Genomic DNA, 15,212 nt, shown 5'->3' with positions numbered 1-15,212 from the left:
CAGCATTTTGCCCCTCTCAGTATTCTGGGGTGAGCAAGATCCTGGGAGGGGAAACAGCTAGGCCCACTGACACAAATTAACCAAAGGGATATTCCATAGCATATGACTTCAGCTCAGTTCCAAAAGCTAAGGAAAGGAGGAAGAAGGTGGAACATGTATTATTTACAGTGTTTGCTTTCCCAAGCAAATGCCGGTGCTGAAGCTTCTTGGTAAGTGACCAGACATCGCTTACTGATGGGAAGTAGAGAATAAAGTTGTTAACCCTTTTTTTCCTCTTTGAGCACATGCAAACTTTCATTTACACTTTAGTAAACTGTCATATCTCAGCCTATTGTTTTCCATCTTATTTTCTCTCCTCTGTCCAGCTGGGAAAGGGAATAGATAGAGTGGCCCTGTGGGCACCTGAAATCCAATAAAGGTCAACCCACCACAGAAATTCTGAAAATATTTGAAATTTATTTTGACATTTTAATGATGAAAGACTAAACACTTGTATCATCCTCATCTGGCAGTTGAATTAACCTGAATAGTATAAATAATGATGTAACATAATCCTTAAAGTGCAAGAATTCTTAATGGAATTAGATAGGTCTTTGACAAATGGTCATTCTCCATGTGAACATTAACAAGCAAAGAGGGCTTTTTTTCTTGAAGGAGATGATTAAGTATGAAGAATCTATTTAAAATATGTAGGTCTGACGTTCACTTACCTAAAATATGTAAGTTGTTCTAGATGACAAATTCACATAGAGTAATGCACACTATTGCATTGGTGAATAGCATGAACTGACTCCATGGTTGTAAGTATAATTTAGCTCTTTACTCTTTCTTTAATATGAAGCAGTTCCAGTTTCATGGCTTTGAAAGTATACCAGCTGTATATGTTGATTTCTTTTAATTATTAAAAGTTTTGGGTTTTTTATGTTTTTGGTTTTTTTCTAGATTATGGGATGATGGAATTATTGACCCAGCTGACACAAGACTGGTTTTGGGCCTCAGTCTCAGCGCAGCACTAAATGCACCTACAAAGAAGACAGAATTTGGAGTTTTCAGAATGTAAACTTAAACATGTGATCATCTAAATTACCTCTGTATATTTTATTTGGGGCTGGGCAGCACACTAACTACAATATCGCGGTGATTAAAAATAAAGATTTGTCAGATGCTATTTTTAATGAAACTTACATCATTATTTCCACTAACTGTAATTGTCACACAGTGCTTCCAATTTTTGATAGTGATTTGAGATTAGTCATTTAAGTGCTTATATAACTGCATTGCATGAATAAATTGCAGATTCTAGCTTTATACTTTATGTTTAATAAGAAACTGTTGATACTATCTCTTACATAAATAAATGTGCAAAATAAGGTACATATTTGGTTCTTTTTTGTATGTCTCCTGTAAATGTACTTTTGCAGTCCAACAAACAAAAACCCACATTTTCTAATAAATAATTTTTGTGAAAGAGAAGTACTGTAAGGGCATCCAAGCATTTCAGCATGAAATTACAGATTTCATACAGTTGTTGTCATCTTGTTCTACCTCTGGCTTTCATCCAAAATACATTGCTTTCTGTGTGGTTCCGTGAAGTCAAAACAACTATTGAACCTGATGGATGCATAATGTTTTCTGGAAGAGATAGGAGGTGTGTGCGGCTATGTGTGAAATCAGCAGGTTGCTGAGAGCCTGTGTGAGGAGAGGGGTTGGCTGCAAAGGTGTTTAAACATCTTGGCATGTTGTCCTTCTTGTAATTTTGGTTTCACAAAGACACAGTGTTCTCTCCACAAGGATCAATGCTTCACTCAGAGCAGAAGCCTGAAATCCATTGACTTAAGGGGTTTTGAGATGCTGGAGTTCTTTGTTTATTCTGATTTATTTAGGATAGATTGTTGGAGTGTAAAGTTTTTTGAGAATTCACTGCCTGTCATCAATTTGTTCTCTTCAGAAGCACCGTATCTTGTAGAAACCACATACTGTTCAGGAACAGGAAGGTGATTTCTTTTTATCTAGTTTTGCTCTATGGGTGCCCTGATAGCCACTGCCAGAAGTATTCTTAGCTGAGAGTCAAATGCAAGAAGAGCCAGTGTACATGAGTAGAGATCCTATCCTGTGCTGGCCTGTGGGGAGAGGAAAGACTGCTAAGTGGAGTGATCACCTGGGTAAGGTGCTAGCTGTAATCTTCCTAGGCTTTTGTGGAGAGGAGTTCTCCTTGGATCCAGGAGGAGGATGGAAGGTCTGCTATCTATGTTTCCAGTTGTGTCTCAGGTGCAAAAGAGGAAAAGAAATAATTCTTTGGAATGGGGATCTTCAGTATGGGATATAGACAATGTCGACAGCCTAGCATTTGTTGAGCTGTGTGGTCTCTGGCATATTTCTATACTGCACAAAAAGAGCAAATTTCCCTCTCTTTTTACTGAGACGAAATGTATCCAAGGCCTGGTGTGTTCTGCACCACTAGAAAGATCACTTCTGTAGGTCTGCAATCTCATCCTTACTCTTAGTATATTAAATATTTATTTAGAGAATAATAGTTTAAAATAGTGCCAACTAGGCACGGGGCTGTGCTTTTGTGCCATTTGTCTCGCTACACACATGTGTGAATATGTCAGGCATAGACCCAAGATTGCTTGATCCTGAAAGTAAAATGAAATTATTTATGGTTAGTAAGCTTCTGAAATGCATTTAAGAATACCCTACTTTCAAATACAGATTTATAAAATATATAAATATGTATTTAAAATATATAAGCAAGAAGAAAAAGAGTTCTAGACCCTGAAATTATGTTAGTGGCTTCCAGTAAGAAGAAACACACTGTATTTTCCCCTACTCCAGTTGAATAATCAGTTCAGCATTTGACTTTCTGGTCTTGATTATGGGGGTTACTCTCACCTGTCATTTCCAAAGCCATGAGGATTACTGTCTGTTTCTGCTAAGAAATCTGATCTCTTCTGAATATTATTTTTATTTTGAATATATTTTTTCCATTACACTGGTAATTAAATCATTCCAAGTTGGAGACAGTAGCAGATGATAGAAGCAGGTGTATTTGGAAAGATGCTTCTGAGAATGGTTAATTCCCTGTTGCTTGTTACACCTGAAAAAACAGTTCTTTGCATTTGTCAAAATTTCTTCCTTTGAATATATGTGCAAGCAAAGTCAAAACACACGTCTGAAATAAATAGGAAGGTTCTGCCTTAATAATACTTAGCTTTGTAAACACGTTTAGCAAATTAAGTTAATCATCAGAGGCTTAGCATCCTATCAGCATGATCTAATTAGTAGTTACTACCAGGCAGGATCTTCAGAGCAGAACAGCAGTTCAGAGATCCACTAGTGGTTATCACTCTTCCACTACACAGCTGTTTTGGAAAAGCTTTTGCTTGTACAATGCTGCATTCTGTATGGGGCACTGAGTGTACACAGTGCCCCTTGTGTGTGATGGTGTTCTGATCACTGAGATGGTCTCTTGCTGCCTAGAGGTTTGCTGAAAAACCTTGTTTTCTGTAGAGTTAGCAGGAGTGAGGGGTTGGACCCCGTACTTGTACCACGTTTAATGATGTTGGTAGATCTATTTCTGCTGTCTCAAAATAATCACCCAGAGGTCTCTTGTTGCGTCTGCCACCAGGAGTCTCATGCTTTTGCAGTAGCAGCTCCTTTTTAGGTTTAACATGGATGCCATTACAAAAGTAATTTTCAGTTTTCATTTGCATTGTGCTACCAGTAGGATCTCTTCTGGAATGAAAGGAAGTTTCAAACAAAACTAAATAAAAGGTAGCTGCCACTGTAAGGGTATAGTATTCGTGATGTCAGAGGCAATGTAAAAGCTGTAGGTGACTATTTCAAGACTTCTCCTACTTGTTTCTGGTACATTCTTGCATTCCTGATTAGCATTTGCAAATGCAAGACTTTGGTGAATCTGGGAAACTCTTTAAAGTTTCACACAGTACATGTAACCTCTTCACCATAGTATTGAAGCAGCTCTCAACCACTAATCTGTTTACTTACTGGAAAGGGTGGTACTTAGGATGATGCTGATTTTTTCAAATGGAGCTTGAAGAACAAGGGAAATAGCTGTGTAATATCAAGCACACCTGGTCACACCAGGTGCTCTAGACTTCCTGGGGACCTTTGCTTCTGTTTAATCTTGTCTGGGGCATAGCTGTTCTGAGCTATGTGCCTCCCTCCAGCCCCTGGGAAGAGGGGAGGCCAAGAGGTTACCTAGTTCCATTTATCCATGATAGTTAGATGTGGTCTCTTTAAGAGGTTACTTAACTGCAAGAAGTTTAAAACAGTCAGTATTGTGACCTTGAGAGTTTTCAAACACCTCAACAGAAGGAAATGGGAAACCATGAATGAGGTGGGCTAAGCTGTTTTTCATGTCCCTAGAGACTGTTGCAGTAACCAAGGGTTCCCTTCTCAAATTAGCTGTGCTGAAATGTTGAATTCAGGATGGACTGTAAAAATGTACCCATTGCTGTTTTCCTTTTTATTTTTCATGGCAGTTAGGAAGGTGCTGGGAACCTGGGAGCTACAATTTAGTCTTCAGTCAAAATTGGTGGCAGTTTGTTTAACAGACAGTAAGGTAGAGCCTCTGGAATGCAATCATTACAAGCCTGCATCCAGGGCTGAAATGAGATATGAATAGTGCACACCCTCTCTGATAGCACTGCCTGCAGAAATGGAGAAGCCACTGGGGAGCTCTTCCCACCACTCTTCCACCCATGTGGGGTTAGTTTATTGGGGAGTTTGTAGCCTCCCTATTTGTGTGGGCATCGGTATATGTACTGTTCTGAGAACCCATCTTTTATTTTAGTGGCTTTGTTCCAATCTATTACTCATCAAGATGAATTGCTATCTCCTGCTGAGATAGATGTCTTTCAAGTATGCCTCTGGACTCTTATTACTTCAATTGTGGCAGAACTCTGATTTATCTTAGATTTTCCTCAGTGTTTGAGGCTTCAGTTAAAAAAAAAAAGTCTTGATTCAGAAAACCAATGATGGTATATATAATTTTTTCTAACTCTGGTTTATAAATTAAGGCAATTTAACAAGGCAGTTATAAAAGCCTGCTGCTTTTCTGCAAAGCCTTAAAGCATCCACTTAAAGCCAGATGCCCATTTTCATCCCTGTTTCAGTAGAGCATTTGCTCAAATGCTTGACACTAATCTCTAAAGTCTAGTAGTCCTAAAATCCATCCAACTCTATGCAAAGCCAAAACTAGAACACATATAAATCCTCGGAACTCCTCACGAGCATCAACATAAGCCTCCATTATTTTCCTACTTTTAGAAGTACACTTAATTAATAGATCATGATGGAAGTGTGATTATGAAAAGCATGTGTGACTTTCAAAATTATCCATTTGATATGCAGATGCTAATGCACATTGGTAGTGTTCTGCTTATACCTTTTGTGCAATAACTTTTGCATGGAGGAAGTTAGCTTTGAGAAACTTGAATTAATACTTCGGTACAACAGAGCTGTACCTAAGTCCATCCCCAAGGTCTGATCCACATTTCATGTGGATTACCCAAAGGTGAGCTCTGAAGTGCCACAGGCTCCCCTCATTCCATTCATTATGACTGGCTACTGATGCTGTTGGATAGTACCTGCCGTTTTGTAATTGTAAACAGTGATTTTCTGGTTTTGTATCTTGACCCTTTTCTGCTCCTTGACCTGGTAGTGTCTGACACTCTTACTTAATATTCAGCTATCCTGCTGATACAAATCCTACTGATTTTTTATCCCCTAGTGCTGCAGACAAAGTGTACAGTGGCCAAATGGGGAGCAAGGGACAGTGAGATCTGCAGAGACAGTGTGATACAGACACTAACAGGCACAGAAACTTGTACAGTTCTGTGGATTTATGTAGCCAGACAGATACAATGACTTTTGGAAACAGAAATTTGTAATTGCCTCCACATTCAACAATATTGGAGTAGCTAACATTAAATTCAGCTTTTTACTGGAAGTGCAAGTTGGAAAGAAAACAGTGGTGTTTTCTGAGCTTCTCTGGTGTGTTCAACACTGCATGAGTAATCCTTATGTTATAAAATATGGCTTGAATTTTTGGTCAGGCTTCACAGATACTGCTTTTAAGGTTGAATAGGCCATATATCTGCCTCTCTGTATGAAGTATTGCATTTTTCATAGCCTGGGTTATTTCTCTGTTCTAGAAACTTGGTTTTGGCACACCCATAATTTTCAGTACTGCATGTGGTTGTGGTTTTGCTCCAGCCAGAGAATAAAGCCCAGACTTTGCTATGAGTGGTTTACCACCAGCATGACATCTGAAATCTCAGCCTTCTCTATGGCTAGATGAAACTGGAGGATCCATGCAGACAGACAGAGGATCTCTACTCTGACCAGCAATTACAAATGAGACCTTTGCTGGATGTGATGATCAATAGGAGTGTGTGGGTGGAGGTAACAGCAAGAGGTGAACATGCAGCACTGGAGGCAAGCAACGTGATAGACAGATCAGAGCCTTTTTATTGCCTCAAACAAAATGCTGCTGTTGAAAATTACTTGTTAAACCACACTCCTTTTTTCCCTTGAAAAAATGCCTGCCTGCTTGGAAGAATACATGCCTGGACCTGTTTAATTTTTCTCTAAACAACTTTGTGTATGTGCTTACATTGTATTGCCTTTTCAAGCTGTTCCTAGCTCCCCTTCCTAGCTTCCCTACAAATGACCAGCTGTTTAGAGTTTGTCAACAAGCTGGGAGAGTTTTGTTAACAAGGTTTTCCAGTTTCCTCCTTCTCCAAATGATCTTCCCTTCACCTAAGGAGACAGCCCAGTTACCGCTGCTGTTGACTTGCAGGCAGGAACATCCCCATAGCCCCTTCAGAGCTGTTTGACCTGCCAGGGATCTTTTCAGTGAGAGTGTTCATGGACACAAGGCCACTGGGCTTGCTGAACCAAACGTCAGTGGGAAAGTCTGAATGTGTTCACTGATGCTAGGTTTCCTTTTGGTGACTGCACTTTTTCTCTCCCCAAACATTTCACATAGGGTGTACAATGGCTCCCCAAGAACCTGCTCAGTGGTATGGTATTTGACCTCAAGCACCATTGACAGTTCTGCTCGATGCATTAGCATTTACTTTTATTCTGGGCCTTTTGATGCTGCTTCTTACGTTGCTTCCGGTGGCCCTGAGCCTCCCCACACTGTGGGTTCCCACTTGTCCTTATTTAAGCACCATTCACATCTTCATCAGCTTGTTATTCATCATCACTGTCTATCACTGTCTACCACTCCCCTCCATCCCCCCCCACTCCTTCAGGGCTCTTCCTTCCAACACATCGTGTTTTTCCCTACTCCACGGGGTTTACTCTCCCTCATGTCAGATCCCTATGTTGAGATCCAAGCCTAGCCTCCCTGCTCTGCAAGTCCGACTTCCACTTTCATCTCTGTGTGTCCAGTATTCACCCTCTCCCTGCAACACGCCAGCCGGCAGGGACGAGGGAAGTTTCCCACCCTGCTCACAGCCCTCGGCTGTGGACGAGCGCAGGGAGTGCGGGCAGGGTGCGGCTGGGCTGGCCGCCTTCCCGTCGGTCGCCCTCAGAGATGGGTCCGCTGCTCGGCCCGAGGGCCAGGGGCGGCCAGCGCTTTGGGGCGCCGGCTGGGGCGGTCGGTCGGTGGGGGAGCGCGGAGCCCGGGCGCGCCGTGCCGGCCCTCGGGGCGCGGCGGCGGTGGGCGCTGACGCACGGCGGGGCGGGCACGGCGCTATAAAGGCGGCGGCGGCGGCGGCGGCGGGGCGGCAGCACCATGGAGAGCTGCCGGGCGCTGGCGCTGTGCGCCGTGGCGGCCGCGCTGCTGCTGAGCGCCCGTGGGCACGGACCGACCCCGACGCGCCGCGCCCGCGACCTGGGAGCGCCCGGCGGCGGCGGCGCCTCCCGGGAGAAGGAGCTGGTGCGGCGGGGGCCGGGACCGGGCGGGAGCTGCCGCCGGGGCGGGCGCGGTCTGACGGCGCTCTATGGTCTCTCGGCAGATCGAGGCGCTGCAGGAGGTGCTGGAGAAGCTCAAGAGCAAGAGGGGACCGCACTACGAGAAGAAGTTCGGGCAGGTGCCCATGGTGGGTACCCTGGCGGGACAGGTCGGGACGGGAGGGAATGGGAAAGGGAAGGGAAGGGAAGGGAAGGGAAGGGAAGGGAAGGGAAGGGAAGGGAAGGGAAGGGAAGGGAAGGGAAGGGAAGGGAAGGGAAGGGAAGGGAAGGGAAGGGAAGGGAAGGGAAGGGAAGGGAAGGGAAGGGAAGGGAAGGGAAGGGAAGGGAAGGGATGGGAAGGGAAGGGAAGGGAAGGGAAGGGAAGGGAAGGGAACTGGTCTAGACGGGACAGGACGACACGGGAGAGAATGGGACAAATCTAGACGGCACGGGACGGGACAGGACCGGGCGGCCGCTGGTGGCGGTCCCACTCACCGCCGGCCGCTGCCCGCAGTGCGACGCCGGGGAGCAGTGCGCCGTGAGGAAGGGGGCTCGCATCGGGAAGCTCTGCGACTGCCCCCGAGGGACGTCGTGCAATTCCTTCCTCCTCAAGTGCCTGTAAGCAGAGGCGCCCCGGGACAAGCCGCCGGGAGCGCAGGCACTGACGTCTGGCCGCCTCGACGTGCCGGCGACTTCCCGCAGCTCCTCCGCCCGAGAAACGCAGCGAGAAGCCTCCGCGCCGCCCGTGTAACGCCGTCCGTGACATCCGTGGAGCTGTTTTCTTCCTCTCCCCCGCCCCACCCTCTCCTCTTCCTCTCCTCCACCCCCGCTTGTTTTTGTCCGTCCAGGAATATCCCGGGCCGTGCCTTGGGAATAGAAGTGCCGGTCCCGGGAGCTGCAGTGCCGTCCCAGTGCAGACCCGAGTAATGCCAAGCCGTGCCGGGAAGCGGTACTAGCCCCGTGCTGTGCCCCGGGCTGTTCGGCTCCTTCCTCGGGCGGGAAACATCCACCTACTGCCGGCTGGAGGAGCCGGGGCCAGGGGCTTCCCCGGGGGTGGCTGGGGGTAGCAGACGCAGGTGGGATGCAGGTGTGTCCAAAGCACCCTGGCCCCTCTCTCTTGCCTCCCTGCTGAGAGGACCCAGCTCGGCACACCCCAGAGTGAGCAGCCTGCAGGCCTCGGTGGGGTTCCCCCGCACCGCCGGCCTCAGGCCAAATCCAGCTGTGCTCACCCTGTGCTGTAGAAAGTGCGGCATGAGACACTGACGGTGTGCAGGGGGTCCGGCACTAGCCTGGCTGGGGTGGGGCTGGGGCGAAATCGATTGCTTTACCAGGGACACCACGGAGAGAAAGCTGTCTGGATTCGCTGCAAACTACCTGGGGATATCCTAGTCACCTAGACCAAATGGCTCACGTTTCTGCAATGAGCTGATGTATATAAATATGTCTGTCCTCCACAGGTACACTTGTATTTCAGCAAACTCATAACGTGTTTTAATCCTTTGTCTCTATTAATAAAGTCAGTGTTCTGATGACGGTATTTGGGGTGTTTTAATTCACACATGGGAATCTGTAGTACATCTCCAAAACTACTGCTTTAGCCAGGTTATCATCCAGGTCAGGGCAGAACTAGAAACCAAAGTTCATATGTTCAGTTGGTGCTCCACTGACGTCTGCTGCCTCCGCATAGGCACCCAGAGGGACTGTGAAAAAAAACAGAGGCTTAAGACCTCAGGTTTTTCTTTGGGAGAGGACAGGGTGTATCCTGGCTGCAGGGACTTGTCTGCGGAGGCAATGTATGGGGGACAACCACCACGAGCTGCATCATCTGTGTTACTCTGTGTTTGATACCCATAGATGATGGATCCCTGAAGGAACTTCTTGCCTCTCCTTTGCCACAATTCATCAGTGGGTGTCTTTGCAAGAACCAGTTCTTAATTCTGTCAGCATGGAGATGAGGGGCTGCATGGGCCAAGACAGAGACAGACATACAAGGGAATTTCATATTTCATGCTGAAGAGAGCACAAACTTAGGTGAGAGTTTTGTGAGAAAAAGGCTTCTGTAAGGCATTTGCTTTGCTCCTAAACAATCAGAGCACATAAGCAATTCTGACTGAAACAGGTACAGGGTAGCTGACTTCACAAAGACACCTGCCACTGCCCATTTTGCTATCAGTATTACTACTATAATTAATGCTGATATTCTAGTCGCTGGGGTTTATTTTTGCTATTAGTTATTATTTTCCAGCACTGGAATGAACTTTTCTTAGCCTGGAGAAGGACAAAATAAAGGGTAGCTGAAATCCCCAGAGTGTGAAGGCTGTTTTAACAGGTGGGGCCACAAGACTGAGGTATTCATGGGCAAAGGAGTACCGGCCCGGGGGACCGTGTATGTGGGGGAGTCAAGACGGCAGGGTTAAAGGAAGCAGGAGTCATGGTGCACTTGGTGGGAGCACTGTTGAGGGAGGACAGACAGAAATGGATATGTAGTGAGCAGGGATGGAGCAGTCAGGAGTGGCAGCAGGCTCTGCCTGCAGCTTTTATGACCGTGGGTGAGTAACGCCTGTGGGAGAGAGGTGTGATAGTGCATTTGCAAGGCTGGAGCCCTGTGTCAGGTTTTGTGAACTTGTAACTGCTTGTGGATGTTTTGTAGCATCTCTGGTTCACATAAAACAATAACCAGGACTTTGGGTATTTTTAATAGTCTGGTTGTTTGATGGTCCCATCAGCACTGTGTCCTGCCCCAAGTATCTCAATCATCTCAATGAACTGCTCATGTAGATTGACTCTACATTTACCGAAGGTGTATTTGCATAGAATTGGACTGAAACATGAAATATTGGACTAAAATCTATCAAGAACTATTCAGCATGTGTTGATTTTACAGTTCTTGTTTTGCCTGATTGTAGTGCTCAAAATTATAAATGTGGTTTACATAAAGATCAAAATTATAAATCTAAAACCTGACTTAAGGAATCAGGTTTACTTTCATGATACTGACATTATGACAATACTCTCTGCAATATTGTGTGACTAACCTGAGGACTTTTAACTTGCTGATTATATTCATGACCCCTTATATGACATCACAGATATTTCTATTGTAGAGATTAAAAAAATAGGTGAGGAAACTTGTGCTGTTAGAATCAGGATAGAATTGGCATTTGTGTGTTTTTCATTCCTGACATCAATTACATGAAATGACATTTTTCAATTTAAAATACCTCCTGATTTCACCATACTAAGAAGTGCAGATTTTGAGGGTTCATCTTGGGTTTAGACACCAGAGAGGGTTGCAAGAAAGTCTGGATTCAATAACTGTGGTTCAGAATTAATGTGTTTACTGAGTAGGAAGTAGAAAAACTCAGTCATGTCAAGTCCCATTGTATTAGAAGTCAACCACAATAAATCTGCTTGCCTCCTACCAACACCATTTGAAGAACAAATTTTTCTTAATTGACTGGATCTTCCAGTTAGAAAGAGATTTGAAAACTGCTCCTGATGGGCTGATTGCCAGGTCGTTTCTTTCTGTGTGGTGGGTTGACCAATGGTTTCAGCTGGCCCCACAGCCAGGGGATCTGTGTTGTGTGTCTGGGTTACTCACCAGTTCAGAGGCTTCTGGTAGCTCTCAGGCACTTGAGTTTGGCTAAAACATTACTCCTGTTTTCAACTACTCTGCACATGAAGACTGAAAGGGAGACACCATGAAAAAGTCTAGCAAAAAGGAGCTAATTCAATATATAACTGCTACCTGAAATCAATAAAAATGAAATACACTGTTAAAAATCAAGGAATCCATGCAGAAATGCCATCTCTATCAGTAGTCCAACCCCAATGGAGAAACTAGTTGAACATCAAGCAGCTGGACAAAGAGGCCCAGCCGGTCTGTTCAGTTTGTCTCTTCTCCTTGCCATCTGTGTGTTTTTTCCCATGTCACACCTGCTAGCACAGTGTCACCCTCCTTCTTCTAGAGCAGATCACTCCTTAGACACCACCTAGTCAAAACTCAAAGACAAAGATGATCAACTTACATTACTTACCTGCGGCCAAGTCTTCTCCAGGAGGCTCTACACAATTCTCAGGCTTGGTGTTCCTGGTGGAGGCAGGCACTACCCTTCATTAACCAACATCTGGAAAATCTATGCCTATGGGTGGCAGCCCCTGGGGTAAGAGATCACACAAATACTGAGAGAAAAACTGAGGTTCACATCAGAAGTCTGAGTTTGGAGGTAACATTGCATGGACAAAATGTATTTCACATACACTGGACAAATCCCATGACATTTTTCCCTGAGATCATTTTTCTCAGATTCTGGGTGGTTTTTTGTTGTTGTAGTTGGTTTGGTTTGTTTCCCCCTCTTTCTCCACCCCATTTCTTTCAGTAACCTCCTTCTTTGAGTTAGCAGAGAAAATAGTTACACATCAATCAACCCTGATAGAATATGTGGATGTTTTCAAGCATTCTACTTCTTCGTAACTTGTATAGAAGTACATGGCATTGCATCCAGCTAGTTGCTCTTCCTAGTAACGTTTCAATTTAACAAAAGTAGTGGAGGCTTTATGCCTTTCGGCTGGGGGTGGATCCACCACAGACTGGAGCTGGCAAAAACAAAACCAGCAGAAGGAACAAGAGGTGGCAGTGTTGTAATGCAATGACATTCTCAGCATGTAGCTGTCTCTTGTCTAAATTCGTGTGTTAGCTTATCAGTGATGAATGGGATTCAGGGGAATGTTGTTTTTTGTTTGTTTTTTTGGGGGTGGGGGGTTGTTGGTTTTTTGTTTTGGGGGCTTGTTGGCTGGTTGGTTGGTTGGTTGGTTGGCTGGTTGGTTGGTTTTTGGGTTTTGGGTTTTTTGAGCAATCTGGAACATGCACCCATACTTAGCCCATCTAGAGAATCTGTGTGCCCTTATAACTCCCAGCAAGTCACCCTTCAGATCTCTAGTAAACACCTCTTGCTGGGAAGGAAGCCTGCACAAAAAGAGACTCAGGAACCTGAGCAGCCTTCCTTCACCCCCTCCCAGTCCCTCATCCCATCTGTTTCAGCCCTTTTTCATCTTAGGTCTGCACCTTCAGATTTTGGCAAGATTGTGCAGAAGGTATGTGGGACCTGCCTGAAGCCCTTCCACGCAGTCTGCAGTAGCAAATGCGATGAGATTGGAAATGAAAACATAAATACTGATTAAGCATTCAAGGGTGGCTCTTTTAATTCCTCCCAAGTAAGTGGAAATACTCTTTTGTATGTGGTAACTGACTTGATTGCAACTTGGAGACCCTGCCTGTTTTGCCTGGGAGGCAGAATGTTTTCTCACTTGCAGGCACTACTGTAACAGAAGGACCATGACCACACAGGAGCCAGACTTTGTCCCTGAAGGACTTCCCTTCTTCCAGTCCCCTGTGATTGTAGGATCCTACAGGATTCACAGAAATTATCACACCAATGCAAAGAACCAGGTGCTGACTTCCAGCTGTGAACCACAAATTGCATTTCAGGGTCTGGTACATACAGAGTGGATGGTCATGAGAGTTCACTTCTATGTCTGGGAAGACAGATCCTCCTGGAAACTATGCTAAAGCAGAGAGAACAGGAAGATTATTTGAAGCAGCCAGCACAGCTTCACCAAGGGCAAGTCCTGTCTGGTCAACCCAGTGGTCTTCTCTGGTGGAATGACAAGAGAAGAGCTACAGGTGTTATCTATCTGGACTTCTGTAAGGCCTTTGACACAGTCCCCCACCTCATCCTCCTCTCTAAATTGGAGAGAGATGGTTTTGATGGGTAGACTTCTTGGTGGATGAGGAATTGATCAGATATCCAGAGGATAATGGTCAACTGCCCAAGGTCCAGATGGACATCAGTGAAATGTGGTGTACCTCACGGGTCTGTATTGGGATCAGTACTGTCAAACGTCTTCAATAATGAGACAGGCAGTGGCATTAAGTGCAGGTTTGCAGATGACATCAAGCTGAGTGGTGCAGCTGACATTCCTGAAGGACAGGATGCCATCCAGAGGGATCTGGACAAACTTAAGAAGTGTGCCCATAGGAATCTCACGAGGTTTAACAAGGCCAAGTTCAAGGCGCTGCAGTTAAGTCAGGACAAACCCCCAGCACTGGCACAGGCTGGGGATGAACAGATCAGAGCAGCCCTGTGAGAAGGACTTGGGGGTGCTGGTGGGTGAGAGGCTGGACATGACTCAGCCATGAGCACTCCCAGCCCAGAGAGCCAAACGTGTCCTGGGCTGCACCCAAAGCAGCGTGGGCAGCAGGGGAGGGAGGGGATTCTGCCCCTCTGCTCTGGTGAGACCCACCTGGAACCTTGCACCCAGCTCTGGGGTCCCAGCACAGGAAGGACATGGAACTGCTGGAGGGAGTCCAAAGGATGGCTACAGAAATGATCAGAGGGATGAAAGACCTCACCTATGAAGAAAGACTGAGACAGTTGGGGTTGTTCAGAGAACAGAAGGCCCCGGGAAGATCTTATTGCAGTCTTTCAATACTCGTATGGGCCCTACTCTTGGCAGGGCTGTAATACAGCAGGCGGCAGTGGTTTTAAGGAAGTAATTTTATGATGAGGGTGGCAAAAAAATGGCACAGGTATCCCAGAGATGTAGTAGGTGTCCCAACCTGGAAACACTCAAAGTCACGTAGGACAGGGCTCTAAACAACCTGATCTAGCTGAATATGTCCCTGCTCATTGCAGGGAGGTATTGGACCAGATGGCCTCTAAAGGTCCCTTCCAACCCAAAGGATTGATTCTATGACTCCATTAAAAAGCCATCATAAGCTACCATTCTTCACAACACACTTATTAACTCTAGTTATTGATCACACTAGATGTGTTGATTTTCTCCCTTATGGAGCTGGAGCTCCAGTATGTCTCTTGGCACTGATCTGGTTACAGCACATTTCCCCTGACTAACATTCCAGACTATTTAGAATTCATTAATGACACACAATTTTCGGGTACACTCTTCTCTGTTATATCAGCTAGAAATTTATTGACTTTTCCCAAAAAGCTCTGTAGAGCAAGCATGCATTTGTTCACCATTTTTTTGGTAGCCTTGTGTTGTTTTTGCATGGCCTGGCTTTTGCTAGCAGGGGGACCAGAGAAGTGGCTTCTGTGAGAAGCTGCTGGAAGCTTCCACCATGTCCAGCAGAGCCAATCCCTGATGGATCTGAGGATGGACGTGTCACTGGACAAGCCTGGGCCAGTTATAGAGGTTGGTAATGCCTCTGTGATAACAGATTTGATAAGAAAACCAAAATAAAGCGGGGCACACAGTGCTAA

The 15,212-nt window shown here is 45.5% G+C and overlaps 2 protein-coding genes across 2 annotated transcripts in view; both read left to right on the top strand.

Moving 5' to 3' along the window:
• Positions 1-1,376, top strand: part of MCCC2 (methylcrotonyl-CoA carboxylase subunit 2) — a 34,706-nt gene extending 33,330 nt beyond the window's left edge. The window contains exon 17 of the mRNA XM_033084845.1: positions 943-1,376. Coding sequence (XP_032940736.1) covers positions 943-1,060 — 118 coding nt within the window. The 3' untranslated portion in view covers positions 1,061-1,376. The remainder of the gene's footprint in view (positions 1-942) is intronic.
• Positions 1,377-7,768: 6,392 nt separating this feature from the next.
• On the top strand, positions 7,769-8,693 carry CARTPT (CART prepropeptide). The gene is made up of 3 exons (XM_033084847.1): positions 7,769-7,915; positions 7,995-8,078; positions 8,444-8,693. Exons 1-3 carry the CDS (start codon positions 7,772-7,774, stop codon positions 8,549-8,551), a joined length of 336 nt encoding a protein of 111 aa, XP_032940738.1. The 5' UTR covers positions 7,769-7,771; the 3' UTR covers positions 8,552-8,693.
• Positions 8,694-15,212: the final 6,519 nt, after the last annotated feature.

This window comes from Catharus ustulatus, chromosome Z, assembly GCF_009819885.2.
Source record: "Catharus ustulatus isolate bCatUst1 chromosome Z, bCatUst1.pri.v2, whole genome shotgun sequence".
NCBI lineage: Eukaryota > Metazoa > Chordata > Aves > Passeriformes > Turdidae > Catharus > Catharus ustulatus.
Note: the sequence above shows the minus strand (reverse complement) of the source record. Positions and strands in the feature narration are given on the sequence as shown.

Bases quoted from the DNA above. Each gene is read 5' to 3' on its own strand.
- CARTPT (XM_033084847.1), top strand. From the start codon at position 7,772: ATGGAGAGCTGCCGGGCGCTGGCGCTGTGCGCCGTGGCGGCCGCGCTG. The intron at 7,916-7,994 runs GTGCGGCGGGGG...GTCTCTCGGCAG, and splicing joins CCTCCCGGGAGAAGGAGCTG to ATCGAGGCGCTGCAGGAGGT. The intron at 8,079-8,443 runs GTGGGTACCCTG...CGCTGCCCGCAG, and splicing joins AGTTCGGGCAGGTGCCCATG to TGCGACGCCGGGGAGCAGTG.